Genomic DNA, 18,515 nt, shown 5'->3' with positions numbered 1-18,515 from the left:
CCCAATAAAAACTATTCTAATAGCCTCAATTAATGACCAGCAATGAATTCATCAGCCAAAAGAGGCCAGCTGGTGCCAAAGTCCACTAAAAGTACCCCTTACATTGATGCATAGACTTTCCTAGAAGACACTTTGCCTTACCCTGTCATATGTTTTTGTGGCACATGTAACCATAGGAGAAGAATGCATTTCTCTCAACACTAGCTGTCTATATTGTGAGTCTAGAACCAAGTAGATTTTGTTCCGAAACCACAACATCCCGTTATGCAACTTAAAATCAAGATGATCCTAATTCTGAAAATACGGCTGCAGTCTTTGAATTCTGCATGTACTCTTCTTGAATGGTCTAGCATGAAATTGTCAATTCTAGAGTAGAACCACAACAACCTGTTATGCAACTTAATCAAGATGATCCTGGCATGAGGGCTCCTGCAATTCTGAAAATACGGCTGCAGTCTTTGAATTCTGCATGTACTCTTCTTGAATGGTCTAGCATGAAATTGCCAATTCTAGAGTAGAAATCTATTCCCAAATGTGAAAAAACATCCACTAGGAAGGAGGAAAACTCCAATCAAAGTTCCAAACTATGCCAAAATTCATTCAAAACCTAGAACAAGCTCAAGATCAAATCATGATTGATCAAGGGCCTATTCTTGTCAAACACAATTTACATAGAAGCAATCTTTCATTTTTTAATCTCGAACAGGTGCCAAACTTTCGAGAAAACTCACAAAATTTGTTGTAACTCTACCTATCTTTGAGAAACTATTGGAACTGCTTCCCATAATCGAGCAAGAAGAGCTTTTCTCCAACTTGTAGCTGGTCAAAAAACAGCACATAGGCAATATCCAGATGGTGCTTCTTCAGTACGTGCTAATAAGAGGTGTTAGTTGTGGCTAATCCTTCTACAAAAAGGTGTCGCTTGTCACGATCTGTGACGTATTCCTTTCTCTATTTCTAGACTTATGGATGCTTTGATGAATGGACACTTGTGGAAGGGTATGCCCTTTCGACGGGACACTTCCTATGAGGCACAACCCTTGCCCTTTCGACGCGACACTTCCTATGAGGCACAACCCTTCACAAGAGACACTCTATTGAAGAGACATTTCTATTGTAATGTACCCTCTCATCAAGGGTCACACCCTTCACAAGGGGTACACACCTCTTCATGCACACACACTTTGGAGTACACACCTTTTCATGTGTGACTCTTCACTCTCTATATAAGAGAGGCCCAATTCTATGGATGACACAACGGATACCCTACAGACATTCAAGCAATACAATTATTCCTTGTTCTCTGCTATTTCAGTCTCCTTTCTGTTCCTTAGCACATTTCTAAATATAGTAAATCTAGGATTTCTACAGGTAGGAGCGAATTTTGCTCTGATGCCACTGTAAGGAAATGCCCCCCACCTTCTAGCGCCGATCTGATACATCTTTTCCACTAGAAGGATATCCGTGCACATTGTGCATGGAAGAGATGGAGAGGATGAGCGTAAAAATTTTTCGCGCCAACCCTGCCTAAAGTCATCTATGGCCTCTCCATCTCCCACACATCACGAGTTGATGTGAATGGACACGACAAAAATCGTGTCTTTTCAGGTGCTTGGCCTGTCCTAAAACCAAGGGACGCACATTTTCCACCATCGGACACACCTTTTGATGAAGAGTCACGACTCCTCACCCAAGGGATACACCCCATCGTGGACAAAAGGACACACCTATTCATGTAGGGACACCCCTTTTAAAAACAGGGACACACCCCTTCATGAAAAGGTGCACCTATTCCAAGGGTCACACCCCTTCGAATAGGCACACCTTTTAGGCACCAAGCACTTATAAAAGGGTACCTAGAGTGGTTAAAATGGAAAACCCAGCCCCCAACCTTAGGGTTACCCTAGCTACCTTAGGGTTACCCTAAACCCACCCTTTAATTTTTGGGCAACCACTACATGTAGGCAGCCCAAACCAAAAAAAAAAAGGGACGTACCTTTTCAACGCCTACAGGTTTTTCATCAAATCAGGTTGGTTTCGCAGCCAGCCCCTGCTTGCGCCATCTCGCTGCCAGCCCCTGCTCGCTGCCAGCCCTGCTTGCGCCATTTCGCTGCCAGCCCTGTTTGCGCCATCTCGCTGCCAGCCCCTGTTTGCGCCATTTCGCTGCCAGCCCTGCCTCGCCATTTCGCTGCCAGCCACCTTGCCATTTGCAGCCCCGCTGGTTTTTCGGCCCTGTTCCTTGCCAGCCTGCAGCGTGAGCACAGCGCCAGCCAGCCATTCTGTCGCAAATCAGCCTGCAACCAGTTTGCGCCATTGATAGCCTGCTCTCCTTGGTTCGCTACCTTTTTCCTGCCAGATCAGCAGCAGTTTCAGCCTCCTATCGCGATGAAGACAGCCTATTAAATGCCAGGCCCAGATCTGCTCCTCGCCACCCATTGCAACATGGACCTCCGGACAGAAATCTGCAGGCCTCTTCTACGCAACAATTTGGCAGATTAAATCATTGCCAGGTGGAGTCTTTCCATTCTACTTCTAAGGATTCTCTTGTCATTATCAAATTACAGCAAATGAAAGACGTTTCCTTAAAGCATGGAAACCCCTGGTAATTCACCCGGCATTTCAAGGACACCTCACGCATCATCTACCACACAATATCGTGTTCAGATTGCACAACCAGCCCATTTCGGAGCTTTTGCATCGTGGGTCTTCTGTGTCACGTGCCCTCCTAGTGATTTGGACCACATCCTATATCTTCTGCGTGAGGCACCTCAATTACATTACTTCCTCAGCACAGTCCAGGTTGTGTTCCACGAGACACGAAGATACCCACAACCCGATATTCCTCAAGAGTTTGCTGTCCATCTTTGGAGAGAATTTTACCCCTCACCTTCAGCATCTCCAGGGTACTCTCCACCTCCTTCAGCTCCCAGATATCCTCCTATACAGGTTGTATCTTCCCCAAGACAGTATTTACACTCCAAAGGCACTCCTTCTCCTGGATATCCTCCACTTCCAACAGCAGCTCCTTATCCCTTCTCAGATCCGTGGACTCTGCAACCTACTCCTGTCCTCTCACGAGCAGTAACACCACTTTCGGCATCACCAGTGTTACCCCAGACAGGACCTCCTTTACCAGACTTCCACGGGTGGTTCCATCCTGCCTCGCCTGCCCCCCCCAACATGAGCAACCTCAGGGAGCAGCTCGAATCTTCTTCCAGGAATGGTACAAACTAGAGCGCAAGTTCGCACTTTTCTCACAGGGATCTCCGATATGTCGCAACGCTCGCGTGAAACCTCTCCAGAGATCGAAGACTCAAGTCCAAAAAAGACCCCTGAAGTCAACGTACAAGGCGAAACACTACTGCAACTTCAAATTTCCCAGCTTCACGACAGCATCTCCGACTTGGTCCAGAAAGTTCAACAACTTCAAGATTCTCGCAGTACCACACATACAGAGGATGACGTGACGCAACCAGACGACTATGCGGATTCATTCCCGCCAGAGATAGAAAACACTAAACTACGTGCCCTCTACCGTTTACTTCAAGCTTCTAAAACTAAAAGACTTGACATCAAACTTCCAGAAGCCTACATTGGTCAACGCAATCGCCGAACAGTTGGCCAATGGCTCGCAAAAATGCGCATGTATTTTGATACTGTTGACCTCACTGAAGGCAAAAAGATCGCCTTGGCAGCCTCCCTCCTCAAGGATACAGCTTTTCTATGGTGGCAAAGACGCTTAAAGGACGACAAAAGTGTGTTAACATGGGAACGTTTTGAACACGTGCTCCATAAGCAGTTCATACCTGCCAATGCAGACTTCCAAGCACGTTCAAAACTCCGACAGTTGGAGCAAACGGGCTCCCTGTCTTCCTACATCTCTCAGTTCACCACATTGGTGCTGGAGATTGATGGTTTAACTGAGGATGATCGCCTTCATGCTTTCATCTCAGGCCTAAATCCCTCGTTACGCATTGATGTCCTTAAAGCAAACATCACCACCACAGCTGGCGCTATTGCTTACGCAGAGCGCATTACAGATTTCCAAAACACAAGGAAGCAGAGTGCTAATCGCACACAGAACTCTACTATGGCCAAAGGTGCTCGCCCTCAAGATAACACCAGGTTTCAAAAAAACTCCAACGACAGTCTCAAGATCCCCCGAAGACTCAGATATCATATGCTGGATTCCAATAGAAGCACTCCTCCAAGGATCGTGCCTCTTCTTCTTCACAAAGTCATTACCGACATCCCCAACATAAAGGTGCGGCCACTGACAAGAAGAACAACTCCAGCACAAAAGGACTTTGTACCATCTGTATAGGCGACCATAGATGGTTCGATTGTCCCAAGCGACCAAAGCAAAATTCCAATATGCAACCTAGCACTTCTCAAATAGAAGATGCTACCCCAGCACAAGACAAGAAAGGCAAAGCTGTTCGAATGGCAAATACCATCCACCTAAGCCTTGCCAGCAACCCCGAACCTTCCCTGGCCACTCAAGTACTTTGTTTTCAAGGATCGATTCGTGGAACAACGGTCACTATCCTCATTGACAATGGCTGCTCTCATAACTTCCTAGCTAGTTCTATGGTCGACAAACTTCGGTTGACCACCAGTCCTAGTCTCATGGACTATCAGATTGAACTCGCAAATGGAACTACTTTCTTGTGCAACACCGCGATCAAAAACTTGTCTTTTCGCATCCAACATTATACGGACAAGTTGAACTTCGACATCATGCCTCTTTCTCGGTACGATGTCATACTCGGACAACAGTGGCTCTACGACTATGATCCATCAATCAGTTTTCGCAGCCATACTATCCAGTTTGTCCACCAGGGAAAACTTATTGAGCTAACTCGTTCTAAGGACTCTCCTTCAACCCCAGTTGCCTCTGCCCTACAAGTAAAGAAGTGGGTTCGTAAACGTCAAGTAAAGACTTCACTTCTATTGGTTACAGCAGTCGACAGGACACCAACAAAGGATCCTCCTGAATACCTCAACCAACCTTTTTTCCAGCCTTACCTGGATATTTTTCCACAGGAATTGCCAAAGCAGTTACCACCTCGACGACCAGTGGATCACCCAATCGAACTTATTCCCGGCAATAATCCACCGTCGAAACCTCCTTATCGGGTTTCTTACACTCAAAATGAAGAAATCCAAAGATAGGTCACCGAACTACTCGACAAAGGTCACATTCTGCCCAGTCGCAGCCCTTTCGGATCTCCTGTACTACTTGTGGAAAAAAAGAATAAGTCAATGCGCCTCTGCATCGACTACCGATCCCTCAACAAGCTCACTATCAAAAACAAGTATCCATTGCCTCGCATCGTAACCTCTTCGATCAACTTCTACATGCAACACAATTCTCAAAGATTGATCTTCGTTCAGGTTATCATCAAATTCACATACGAGAAGGCGATGAGTACAAGACAGCTTTTCGAACAAAGTATGGACACTATGAATGTTTGGTCATGCCCTTTGGGTTAAACAATGCCCCGGCCACATTCATGACACTAATGAACGACATCTTCAGGCCTTTCCTCGATAAGTTCGTCATCGTTTACCTCGATGACATCCTCGTTTTCAGCAGATCCCTACATGAGCACAAACAACATCTTCACCAAGTTTTTGAAGTTCTCCGCGCAAATTCTCTCTACATCAACATTGAGAAGAGTGAGTTCTTCAAAACCCAACTCGAATATTTGGAACATGTTATTTCAGCTCAAGGCATCTCTGTGGATCCCAAGAAGGTCAAGGTAATCCGAAACTAGCCTACTCCTAAGAATGTTCATGATGTCCGCTCTTTTCTCGGATTGGCAAACTTCTACTATACCAAGGTCTATCAGTTTTCCGAAATCGCAGCTCCTATGTCCGAATTATTGAAAAGCACAGCAGTTTTTCAGTGGCTTCCCGAAACAGAGTATAGTTTCCAACAACTCGAGCAAGCACTCACCACACCAGTTATGGCTATTGCTGACCCAAACCTTCCATTTGAGGTCATGACCGACGCTTCCGACATCGCTACAGGAGCAGTCTTGATACAAGAAGGCAGAGTTATTGCTTTTGACAGCCATAAACATTCTGACATCCAAACCCGATACCCGGTTTATGATAAGGAGTTTCTTGCTGTTGTACATGCTTATCGCTCTTGGAAACATTATCTCATGGGAGCCGACTCTGTGGTCAAGACAAACCATCACTCTTTAAAGTATATCTTTACTCAGCCAGTCATGAACGCTCGACAAGCACGCTGGGTTGAGTTTCTGGCCAACTTTCACATGACCATTGAGTACATTCCAGGACTACGCAATGTAGTTGCAGATGCTCTCAGCAGGTTACCTCTAGCATCAGCTATGGTAATCTCTACATTATCTGTGAATGTTCCGAATTCATTCAAAGGGAAGTACTTCAATGATAAAGACTTCGGCATAGCAGTACAAGTTCTTTCAAAAGATCAACCTTCGACTTCCGAACAGAAGATTTTATCATCCTATTCTTATACAGACGACCTTCTGTATTATCAAGATCGCGTCTGTGTACCACATGACAAGGATGTTCGACGTCTTTTGTTAAAAGAGCATCATGTAGTTCCTTATGCTGCCCATCCAGGCATCAACAAGACTTGTAGGTTACTCAGTGCAACATACTACTAGCCTCAGATGAAAAGTGACGTCATCAAAATGGTTACATCTTGCTTTTCTTGTCAACAAATGAAAGCAAGCCGACGACTTCCAACAGGACTTCTTTAGCCTCTTCCAGTTCCAACTGGAAGGTGGGAAAGTATTTCCATGGATTTCATTACAACACTACCACGATCCTCCAGAGGTAACACTCAGATTATGGTAATTGTTGATCGATTGTCCAAAATGGCACACTTTGTTGCTTGCAAAAGCAGTGCACAGGCTCCGGACATAGCCAAACTCTTCATACAACACATCTTCCGACACCATGGATTGCCCAAGAATATCATATCCGACAGAGATCCTAAGTTTACCAGTCACTTTTGGATTTCACTGTTCGAATCTTTGGGCACAACTTTACTGTTCAGTTCAGCCTACCACCCAGAATCAGATGGCCAGACTAAAAGAGTCAACCAAGTTCTGGAAGAAATGCTTCGACATTATATTCAGTCACGCCTAGCAGCTTGGGAAGAGTATCTACCACTCCTTGAGTTTGCTTATAATAACTCTTTCTGTCACGATCTGTGACGTATTCCTTTCTCTTTCTAGACTTATGGATGGTTTAATGAATGGACAATTGTGGAAGGGTATGACCTTTCGACGGGACACTTGCCCTTTCGACGGGACACTTCCTAATGAGGCATAACCCTTCACAAGAGACATTCTAATGAAGAGACATTCCTATTGTAATGTACCCTCTCATCAAGGGTCACACCCTTCACAAGGGGTACACACCATACCCTTTGGAGTACACACCTTTTCATGTGTGACTCTTCACTCTCTATATAAGAGAGGCCAAATTGTATGGATGACAATCACATCCACCCTACAGACATTCAAGCAATACAGTTATTCCTTGTTCTCTGCTATCTCAGTATCTTTTCTATTCCTTAGCACAGTTCTAAATATAGTAAATCTAGGATTTCTTACAGTGGTATCAGAGCAAAATTCGCTCCTGCCTGTAGGAAATGCCCCCCACCTTCTAGCGCTGATCTGATACATTTTTGCCGCTAGAAGGACGTCCGTGCACATTGTGCATGGAAGAGATGGAGAGGATGAGCGTAAAATTTTTAAACGCCTACCCGGCCTAAAGTCATCCTGGCCTCTCCATCTCCCTCACATCACAAGTTGATGTGAATGGACACGACCAAAATCGTGTCCTTTCAGGTGCTTGGGCTGTCCCAAAACCAAGGGACACGCCTTCTTTACTTGTAGGACAGAGGCAACTGGGGTTGAAGGAGAGTCCCTAGAACCAGTTAGCTCCACCATGGGACACACCTTTTGGTGACGAGTCTCGACTCCTCACTCATGGGACATACCCCATCGTGGGCAAAGGGACATACCTATTCATGCTGGGTCGCACCCCTTTTAACAATAGGGACATATCCCCTCATGAACAGGTGCACCTATTCCAAGGGTCACACCCCTTCGAATAGGCACACCTCCTAGGCCCCAAGTACCTACAAAAGGGTACCTAGAGGGGTAAAAAGGGACAAAAATTAAACCCATCCCCTACCCCTAGGTTTACCCTAACTACCCTAGGGTTAAACTAAACCCCCATTTAAATTTTTGGGGCAACTAACCCTTTTGGCAGCCCTAGCGAAAAGTCGCACCTTCTCTTTCAACGCAAGACAAAATCTGTACGGACTTCCGTACCCTCCTGCGCCATCTCTTCCGTACAGCCTGCGCAGCAGCCGTACAGCCTTGCGCCATCTCTTCCGTACCCTTCTGCGCAGCAGCCGTACAGCCTTGCGCCATCCTTCGGTACCCACCTGCGCAGCCAGCCACCAGCCTGCGCCTTTCCTCGTCATTTTCTGCCTGCAAAATTCAACCGTACAGTCCGTACGGTACTCCAGCCAGCCTGCCGTACAGGCCGTACAGCCTGTACCGTACAGCCGTACGGTCAGCCAGCCTGCACCGTACAAGCCGTACGGTCAGCGCAGATCTTCATCAGCCTGCGCTGCCAGCCCCTGTTCCCTGCGCTGCCAGTCACTGTTTCGCCACTTTCGCTGACAGCCCCCCTCGCTATTTGCAGCCCTGGCCTTGCCATTGCAGCCCTGGAAACCTGCCTTTTCCTGACAGCCTGCTGCCCTCTCCTTGTTTCGCCATTTTTACCCTGCAATTTCAGCACCAGTTGCAACTATTCTCGCGATGAAGACAGCCCGTTGACAGCCGGACCAGATAAGCCTCGAGCACTCCTCGCAAAACACTGCAACATGGACCTCCGGACAACGATTTGCAGCCTTCTTCTACGCAATCACTTGGCAGATTAAAGTATTGCCAGGTGGAGTCTTTCCAATCTGCTTTTTACGGATTCTCTTTAACAAATTACAGCAAATGAAAGAATCCACATTAAGGCATGGAAACCCCTGGTAATTCACCCGGCCATTCAAGGACACCTCAGGCACCTGCTACTACACAATATCGTGTTCAAATTGCACAGCCAGCCCATTTTGGAGCCTTTGCATCTTGGGTCTTCTGTGTCACGTGCCCTCCGAGTGACTTGGATCACATCCTCTACCTTCTGCGTGAGGCACCTCAGTTACATTATTTCCTCAGCACAGTACAGGTTGTGTTCCACGAGACACGAAGATATCCGGAACACGATATTCCTCAGGAATTTGCTGTTCATTTTTGGAGAGAGTTTTACCCTTCACCTTCGGCATCCCCAGGGTACTCTCCACCTCCTTCAGCTCCCCGATATCCTCCTCTACAGGTTGTACCTTCTCCAAGTCAGTATTTACATTCTGAAGGCACTCCCTCTCCTAGATATCCTCCTCTTCCGACAGCAGCTCCTTACCCTTTTTCAGATCCGTGGACTCTGCTACCTACCCCTGTCTTATCACGAGCAGTAACACCTTTTTCAGAATCTCCAGTGTTACCTCCGACAGGACCTCCCTTACCAGATTTCCACGGGTGGTTCCATCCTACCTCGCCTGCCCCCTCCAATATGAGCAACCTCAGGGAGCAGCCCGAATCCTCTTTCAGGGATGGTACAAACTAGAGCGCAAGTTCGCGCTTTTCTCACAGGGATTTCCAACATGTCACACCGCTCGCGTGAAGCCTCTCCCGAGATTAAAGAATCAAGTCCCAAAAAGACCCCTGAAGGCAATGTCCACAGTGAATCTCTATTACAACTTCAAATATCTCAGCTTCAGGACAGCATCTCCGACCTGGTTCAAAAAGTTCAACAACTCCAAGATTCTCGAAGTCCAGCACATACAGAGGACGACGTGACGCAACCCGACGACAATGCGGACTCTTTCCCACCAGAGGTAGAAAACACTGAACTGCGTGCTCTCTACCGATTACTTCAAGCTTCCAAAACAAAACGACTTGACGTCAAACTTCCGGAAGCCTACACTGGTCAACGAAATCGCCGAACAGTTGACCAATGGCTCGCTAAAATGCGCATGTATTTTGACACTGTTGACCTCACGGAAGGCAAAAAGATCGCCTTGGCAGCCTCCCTCCTGAAGGATACAGCATTTCTATGGTGGCAAAGACGCTTAAAGGACAGAAAAAGTGTGTTAACATGGGAACGTTTTGAACACGTGCTCCGTAAGCAGTTTGTACCTGCCAATGTGGACTTCCAAGCACGGTCAAAACTCCGACAGTTGGAGCAAACGGGTTCCCTGTCTTCCTATATCTCTCAGTTCACCACATTGGTGCTGGAGATTGATGGTTTAACTGAGGATGATCGCCTTCATGCTTTCATCTCAGGCCTACATCCGTCATTACGCATTGATGTTCTTAAAGCAAACATCACCACCACAGATGGCGCTATTGCTTACGCAGAGCGCATTACAGATTTCCTAAACACAGGGAAGCAGAGTGCTAATCGCACACAAAACTCTCCTATGGCCAAAGGTGCTCGCCCTCAAGATAACACCAGGTTTCGAAAAAACTTCGGTAATCAAGGTCAGCGACAGTCTCAAGATCCCCAGAAGCCTCAGAAATCATTTGCTGGATTCCAACAGAAGCACTCTCCCAAGGATCGCGCTTCTTCTTCTTCACAAAGTCATTACCGACATCCCCAACATAAAGGTGCGGCCACTGACAAGAAGAACAACTCCAGCTCAAAAGAACTTTGTACCATCTGTACAGGCGACCATAGATGGTTCGATTGTCCCAAGCGACCAAAGCAAAATTCTAATATGGAACCTAGCACTTCCCCAAAAGAAGATGCTACCTCAGCACAAGACAAGAAAGGCAAAGCTGTTCGAATGGCGAATACCATCCACCTGAGCCTTGCCAGCAACCCCGAACCTTCCCTGGCCACTCAAGTACTTTGTGTTCAAGGATCGATTCGTGGAACAACGATCACCATCCTCATCGACAGTGGCTGTTCTCATAATTTCCTAGCCAGTTCTGTGGTCGATAAACTTCGGTTGACCACCAGTCCTAGCCTCATGGACTATCAAATTGAACTCGCAAATGGAACAACTTTCTTGGGCAACACCACGATCAAAAACTTGTCTTTTCGCATCCAACATTATACCGACAAGTTGAACTTCGACATTATGCCTCTTTCTCGGTACGATGTCATACTCGGACAACAATGGCTCTACGACTATGATCCATCAATCAGTTTTCGCAGCCATACTATCCAGTTTGTCCACCAGGGAAAACTTATTGAGCTAACTGGTTCTAGGGACTCTCCTTCAACCCCAGTTGCCTCTGCCCTACAAGTAAAGAAGTGGGTTCGTAAACGCCAAGCAAAGACTTCACTTCTGTTGGTTACGACAGTAGAGGAGACACCAGCTAAGGGTCCTCCTGAATACCTCAACCAACCTTTTTTCCAGCCCTACCTAGACCTTTTTCCACAGGAATTGCCAAAGCAGTTGCCACCTCGACGACCAATGGATCACCCAATCGAACTTATTCCCGGCAGTAATCCACCGTCGAAGCCTCCTTATCGGGTTTCTCACACTCAAAATGAAGAAATCCAAAGACAGGTCACCGAGCTACTTGACAAAGGTCACATTCGGCCCAGTCGCAGCCCTTTCGGATCTCCTGTACTACTTGTGGAAAAAAAGAACAAGTCTATGCGCCTCTGCATCGACTACCGAGCCCTCAACAAGCTCACTATCAAAAACAAGTATCCATTGCCTCGCATTGATGACCTTTTCGATCAACTTCTACATGCAACACACTTCTCCAAGATTGATCTTCGTTCAGGTTATCATCAAATTCGTATACGAGAAGGCGATGAGTACAAGACAGCTTTTCGAACAAAGTATGGACACTATGAATGTTTGGTCATGTCTTTTGGGTTAAACAATGCCCCGGCCACATTCATGACATTAATGAACGACATCTTCAGGCCTTTCCTCGATAAGTTCGTCATCGTTTACCTCGATGACATCCTCGTTTTCAGCAGATCCCTACATGAGCACAAACAACATCTTCACCAAGTTTTTGAAGTTCTCCGCACAAATTCTCTCTACATCAACATTGAGAAGAGTGAGTTCTTCAAGACCCAACTTGAATATTTGGGACATGTTATTTCCGCTCAAGGTATCTCTGTGGATCCCAAGAAGGTCGAGGTAATCCGAAACTGGCCTACTCCTAAGAATGTTCATGATGTCCGCTCTTTTCTCGGATTGGCAAACTTCTACCATACAAAGGTCTATCAATTTTCCGAAATCGCAGCTCCTATGTCCGAATTATTGAAAAGCACAGCAATTTTTCAGTGGCTTCCCGAAACAGAGTATAGTTTGCAACAACTCAAGCAAGCACTCACTACCACACCAGTTATGGCTATTACTGACCCAAACCTTCCGTTTGAGGTCATGACCGACGCTTCCGACATCGCTACAGGAGCAGTCTTGATGCAAGAAGGCAGAGTTATTGCTTTTGACAGCCATAAACATTCTGATATCCAAACCCGATATCCAGTCTATGATAAGGAGTTTCTTGCTGTTGTACATGCTTATCGCTCTTGGAAACATTATCTCATGGGTGCCGACTCTGTGGTCAAGACAGACCATCACTCTCTCAAGTATATCTTTACTCAGCCAGTCATGAACGCTCGACAAGCACGCTGGGTTGAGTTTCTGGCCAACTTTCACATGACCATTGAGTACATTCCAGGACTACGCAATGTAGTTGCAGATGCTCTCAGCAGGTTACCTCTAGCATCAGCCATGGTAATCTCTACATTATCTGTGGATGTTCCGAATTCATTCAAAGGAAAGTATTTCAATGATAAAGACTTCGGCACAGCAGTACAGGTTCTTTCCAAAGATCAACCTTCGACTTCCGAACAAAAGATTTTCTCATCCTATTCTTATACGGACGACCTTCTGTATTATCAAGATCGCGTCTGTGTACCACATGACAAGGATGTTCGCCGTCTTTTGTTAAAAGAGCATCATGTAGTTCCTTATGCTGCCCATCCAGGCATCAATAAGACTTATCGGTTAATCAGTGCAACATACTACTGGCCTCAGATGAAAAGAGATGTCATCAACATGGTTACATCTTGCTTATCATGTCAACAAATGAAAGCAAGTCGACGACTTCCAACAGGACTTCTTCAGCCTCTTCCAGTTCCAACTGAAAGGTGGGAAAGTATTTCCATGGATTTCATTACAACACTACCACGATCTTCCCGAGGTAACACTCAGATTATGGTAATTGTTGATCGCTTGTCCAAAATGGCACACTTTGTTGCTTGCAAAAGCAGTGCACAGGCCCCGGACATAGCCAAACTCTTTATACAACACAGTTTCCGATACCATGGATTACCCAAGAATATCATATCCGACAGAGATCCTAAGTTTACCAGTCACTTTTGGATTTCACTGTTCGAATCTTTGGGTACTACTCTACTGTTCAGTTCAGCTTACCACCCAGAATCAGATGGCCAGACTGAAAGAGTCAACCAAGTTCTGGAAGAAATGCTTCGACATTATGTTCAGTCACGCCTCGCAGCCTGGGAAGAGCATCTACCACTCCTCGAGTTTGCTTATAATAACTCTTTCCATAGTGCCATCAGCATGACTCCATTCCAAGCAGCCTATGGACACACTCCGATTGTACCAACAAATTTTGTACTTCAACATCGTGTGGCCCTAGCTGATCAACTGGTTCAAGAAATGCAAGACATTCTACTGCAAGTCAGGGATCATATGCGAAAAGCGCAAGAGCGGTATCAACGGTCTGCCAACAAACATAGACGTCACCTGGAATTTAACACTGGTGACATGGTGCTATTATTCGTAGCCCCACATCGCTATAAGACGGTTAAGTCTGTGTTTCCTAAGTTGCGACCAAGATACTATGGACCTTTCCGGATTGTCAAGAAAAATTCACCTTTAAGTTATAAATTGGAATTACCACCATCATGGGGTAAAGTCCATCCAACATTTCATATTTCTTGGCTAAAGATGTACATTCCAGGCGATGAAGCAGTTCCTCCTGCAGGTGATTATGTCCCTGAAATCGAAGACGATTATGTTCTCCTTATTCCTGAGCGTATTCTGGACCATCGACAGCGAGAGACTCGACATCAACTTATCACGGAATTCCTTGTTCTTTGGCGAGATCTGGACGACTCCGACGCTACTTGGCAGTCCGATGAAGACTTACAGCAGTACCCTGATCTTTTATAGCAGTATTTTCAGCATCTACCATGATATTTTCTACATCAGTTCATTATCTCCACCAGGGTCTTCTTTTGAGTGGGAGGGGATGTCACGATCTGTGACGTATTCCTTTCTCTTTCTAGACTTATGGATGGTTTAATGAATGGACACTTGTGGAAGGGTATGACCTTTCGACGGGACACTTGCCCTTTCGATGGGACACTTCCTAATGAGGCATAACCCTTCACAAGAGACATTCTAATGAAGAGACATTCCTATTGTAATGTACCCTCTCATCAAGGGTCACACCCTTCACAAGGGGTACACACCTCTTCATGCACATACCCTTTGGAGTACACACCTTTTCATGTGTGACTCTTCACTCTCTATATAAGAGAGGCCAAATTGTATGGATGACAATCACATCCACCCTACAGACATTCAAGCAATACAGTTATTCCTTGTTCTCTGCTATCTCAGTCTCTTTTCTGTTCCTTAGCACAGTTCTAAATATAGTAAATCTAGGATTTCTTACACTTTCCATAGTGCCATCAGCATGACTCCATTCCAAGCAGCTTATGGACACACTTCGATTGTACCAACGAATTTTGTACTTCAACATCGAGTGGCCCTAGCTGATCAACTGGTTCAAGAAATGCATAACATTCTACTCCAAGTCAGGGATCATATGCGAAAAGCGCAAGAGCGGTATCAACGGTCTGCCAACAAACATAGACGTCACCTGGAATTTGACACTGGTGACATGGTGCTATTATTTGTAGCCCCACATCGCTATAAGACGGTTAAGTCTATGTTTCCTAAGTTGCGAACAAGATACTATGGACCTTTCCGAATCGTCAAGAAAAATTCACCTTTAAGTTACAAATTGAAATTACCACCATCATGGGGTCAAATCCATCCAACATTTCATGTTTCTTGGCTAAAGACGTACATTCCAGGCGATGAAGTAGTTCCTCCTGCAGGTGATTATGTCCCAAAAATCGAAGACGATTATGTTCTCCTTATTCTTGAGCGTATTCTAGACCATCGACAGCGAGAGACTCGACATCGACTTATCACGGAATTCCTTGTTCTTTGGCAAGATCTGGACGATTCCGACGCTACTTGGCAATCTGATGAAGACTTACAGCAGTACCCTGACATTTTATAGCAGTATTTTTAGAATTTACAGTGATATTTTCTACATCAATTCATTATCTCCACTAGGGTTTCATTATCTCCACTAGGGTCTTATTTTGAGTGGGAGGGGATGTCACGATTTGTGACGTATTCCTTTCTCTATTTCTAGACTTATGGATGGTTTGATGAATGGACACTTGTGGAAGGGTATGCCCTTTCGACTTGCCCTTTCGACGGGACACTTCCTATGAGGCACAAGAGACACTCTATTGAAGAGACATTTCTATTGTAATGTACCCTCTCATCAAGGGTCACACCCTTCACAAGGGGTACACACCTCTTCATGCACACACACTTTGGAGTACACACCTTTTCATGTGTGACTCTTCACTCTCTATATAAGAGAGGCAAAATTATATGGATGACACAACGGATACCCTACAGACATTCAAGCAATACAATTATTCCTTGTTCTCTACTATTTCAGTCTCCATTCTGTTCCTTAGCACATTTCTAAGTATAGTAAATCTAGGATTTCTTACATCGCTAGCATGTTAAGAGGCAAGAACCATGTTAATCCTTCTGCAAAAAGCTGGCATGGATGAGATTTAGTTCCCATGGATTGAGCTAGTCTAAGAAAGACATGGCTACAAAGCTAATCAGGGAAAAGTGTGGCTTTAAGTAAAGCTACTTTATGCATGATGCCTAAAGTTGGGACTAATTGCTAAAGACAGCCAGTGCTAGACCTTTAACTATGAGCTAGGGGCTCAGTATTCGGGTCGAAGGGGTTGGAGCCTCCTATGTCTATGTCATGTTGGTCACGGACTAACAACTATAGGAAGGGGCATGTGGGATGGCAGCACATCTTGATCTTAAGGCTAGCTAGCTCTCATGGCGGTCTAGATCTCAGGTTCAAGGTTGGCTTGACGTACTGAGCCTATGTTTGGCAAAGTACATCAAAAGAAGAAACTTATACAAGCCTCTATGAGCTGAAGCAAAGGGCGCGCTAGGGCCCTTGCTAAGTGCTACGCTAAGGTAACTCAAAAATCAAAACTGAAGAACTGAAAGACTAAAAGATTGAAAGCTTGAAATCCAAAACCGATGTTATGGTGGCTCTCCAATGTGCTACAAAAATATCCCAGATCTTCGTCTATCAAGTTGTCTCTTGTTGTGGCGGAGGACATGGTCTCCTCAACCTCTATATCCAATGGGCTATTTCAAGAGTGACGCCTCGTCTCTGGCTATCTCCTCTGAGGAGAGTCGAGATGGACCAGACCTCGATCGTGTGTACTCATGTCATGTGTGGTCTCTCCGCGTACCTCGATCGGAAGCATCACATCGTCTCTCCCTACTGATCTGCACTACCCTCATGTCAACTAGCTCTTCCTCCTCCACCCCACTATGTCCTAGAGCTGACTCAAATGCATAGAAGTCAGTGACATGTCAATGTACTCGATCTACCTCAACCTTCTGCAGCGTGTCCTCTCATGCTGCTCTCTGATTTGTTGCAATAGTCCCACTATGTTGTCCCATGTCAATCAGATAGAGCCCAATGCAAACCTGGTCCTTCAACTGTGAGAGTGGGACAAACCCGTGCCCCTCCTGAAAAAGACAATGGTATCATCCACGGATCTCATAATAAGCTGGGCAGACACATAAGAAATGTTCCTTTGTCTATAACCTAAAGATCCGCTACTCTCTGGGTATGCTTGCAGCTCTGCCTACCTCGGTCCACAGTTGAGAGCTACCTCGGTCCACAATTGATGGGACGACACCCGCATCTGTTCGATGGCAATCCTCAGTGCATGTGAGACTCCTCTTTCCTGAGGTCCTTGATGATGAGTGATACTCTCAAGAAGAGAGAGAGAGAACGTCTTCGAGAGGCCTTGCAGGCCTATGAGACAAAGTACAACAAAAAAAAGTGACGACTACATTTGAGTAGCAAATAGTCGAGGGAGTGCACAAGGCATCTCCTAGGAGTCCATAGAACATCTCCGAGAGAATTATAAGCTAGCTATAACCTAGTGTAAAGATAAATGAAAGTTCCAAACAATAAAAAAGGGTCTCCAAGTCTTGAAGAATGAAGTTGCAAGTCGTGAGAAGCTTCAAATCTGAAAAAACCTTCATGTAAAGCTCCAAGATTCGTAGGAAGACCACTAGGGCAACATCTCTAATTATTAACGAGACTGCAGTTTTTGCCCTTTCCCTGGAAACCTCAAAACTGGCTTTTTATAGTCACTTTACAACCGATAATCTAGATCTCGTTCTATAAAGAGATAGTGCCCTAGAACTTATTCCTGCAAGTTGGAAAACGGATTGTGGGAGGCAAACCGAAAGTCCAAAGAGAGTAATATTCTTCACATGCCATTGTCTTTTAAAGTCTTCCACACATTAATAATGACTTGAAAATTCCAAGCATACGATATTCCCAAGAAAACAGAGAAAAAACATAACGTACAGGGGAGCGCCCAAAGCGCACCTAGGGTTCTACTCATCCACTGCAAATACAAACAAATCGAATTTAGAAACATTCCAAGGGAGAGAGCCTACCATAACTCTCAAGCGTATTGTCATCCTTGAGGACCCGGCCCTTGTAAATGAGACGCTGTTGATCAGCGGCGATGTCCGATTGTTGAGCGACCAAAGCCTTGAAGAAGGCGACGGAGGAGTTAAGGTCGGTCTCCACAGAGAATTTGCTACCATTGGTGCAACGCACGTGCACGAGGGCTGGGCAAGCGGGGATGGGTTGAGGATCAGCCATGGATTTTGGAGATTGCAGAAATGAATGAATGAATTAAAGATTAAAGAGGTTGGCCTGCTCCTCCTTTTTATGTGTGTTTGTTAACTGAGGCTCAGATCACGTGACCACCTGGAACTTGAAGGACACATTTTCTCAGCGTGCACACGCTTCATGGGAGCTTGTTAGGGCCTATGGCAATTTCTTGCGGACACGAGACGGCTATCGATCGTGTGTTGTCCCACCTGAGTTCACTGCTTGTGTTCGAATCCCTCGGGATGCCTCCTTTCTACCTCGTAATGGAGGCCACACAGTAGGCCGAGTCTAAGGAATATTTAAGTTTAGAGCCCGAGTTAG

General features: G+C 45.6%; 1 protein-coding gene across 2 annotated transcripts in view; it reads right to left on the bottom strand.

Annotated features, from left to right (window-relative positions):
• The window catches only part of LOC147905911 (ubiquitin domain-containing protein DSK2b-like), a 31,630-nt gene extending 13,336 nt beyond the window's left edge, over nt 1-18,294 (bottom strand). Inside the window, exon 1 of one of the 2 annotated variants that reach the window (XM_087375449.1) lies at nt 17,972-18,294. In XM_087375449.1, coding sequence (XP_087231575.1) covers nt 17,972-18,182 — 211 coding nt within the window. In that variant the 5' untranslated portion in view covers nt 18,183-18,294. The remainder of the gene's footprint in view (nt 1-17,971) is intronic. The other variant, XM_087375442.1, reaches the window with a different exon arrangement.
• Nucleotides 18,295-18,515: the final 221 nt, after the last annotated feature.

The sequence above is a fragment of the Dipteris shenzhenensis genome, chromosome 1 (assembly GCF_047967505.1).
Source record: "Dipteris shenzhenensis isolate YYH24624 ecotype China chromosome 1, Dip_SZ_1.0, whole genome shotgun sequence".
In the NCBI taxonomy this organism is placed as follows: Eukaryota; Viridiplantae; Streptophyta; class Polypodiopsida; order Gleicheniales; family Dipteridaceae; genus Dipteris; species Dipteris shenzhenensis.
Note: the sequence above shows the minus strand (reverse complement) of the source record. Positions and strands in the feature narration are given on the sequence as shown.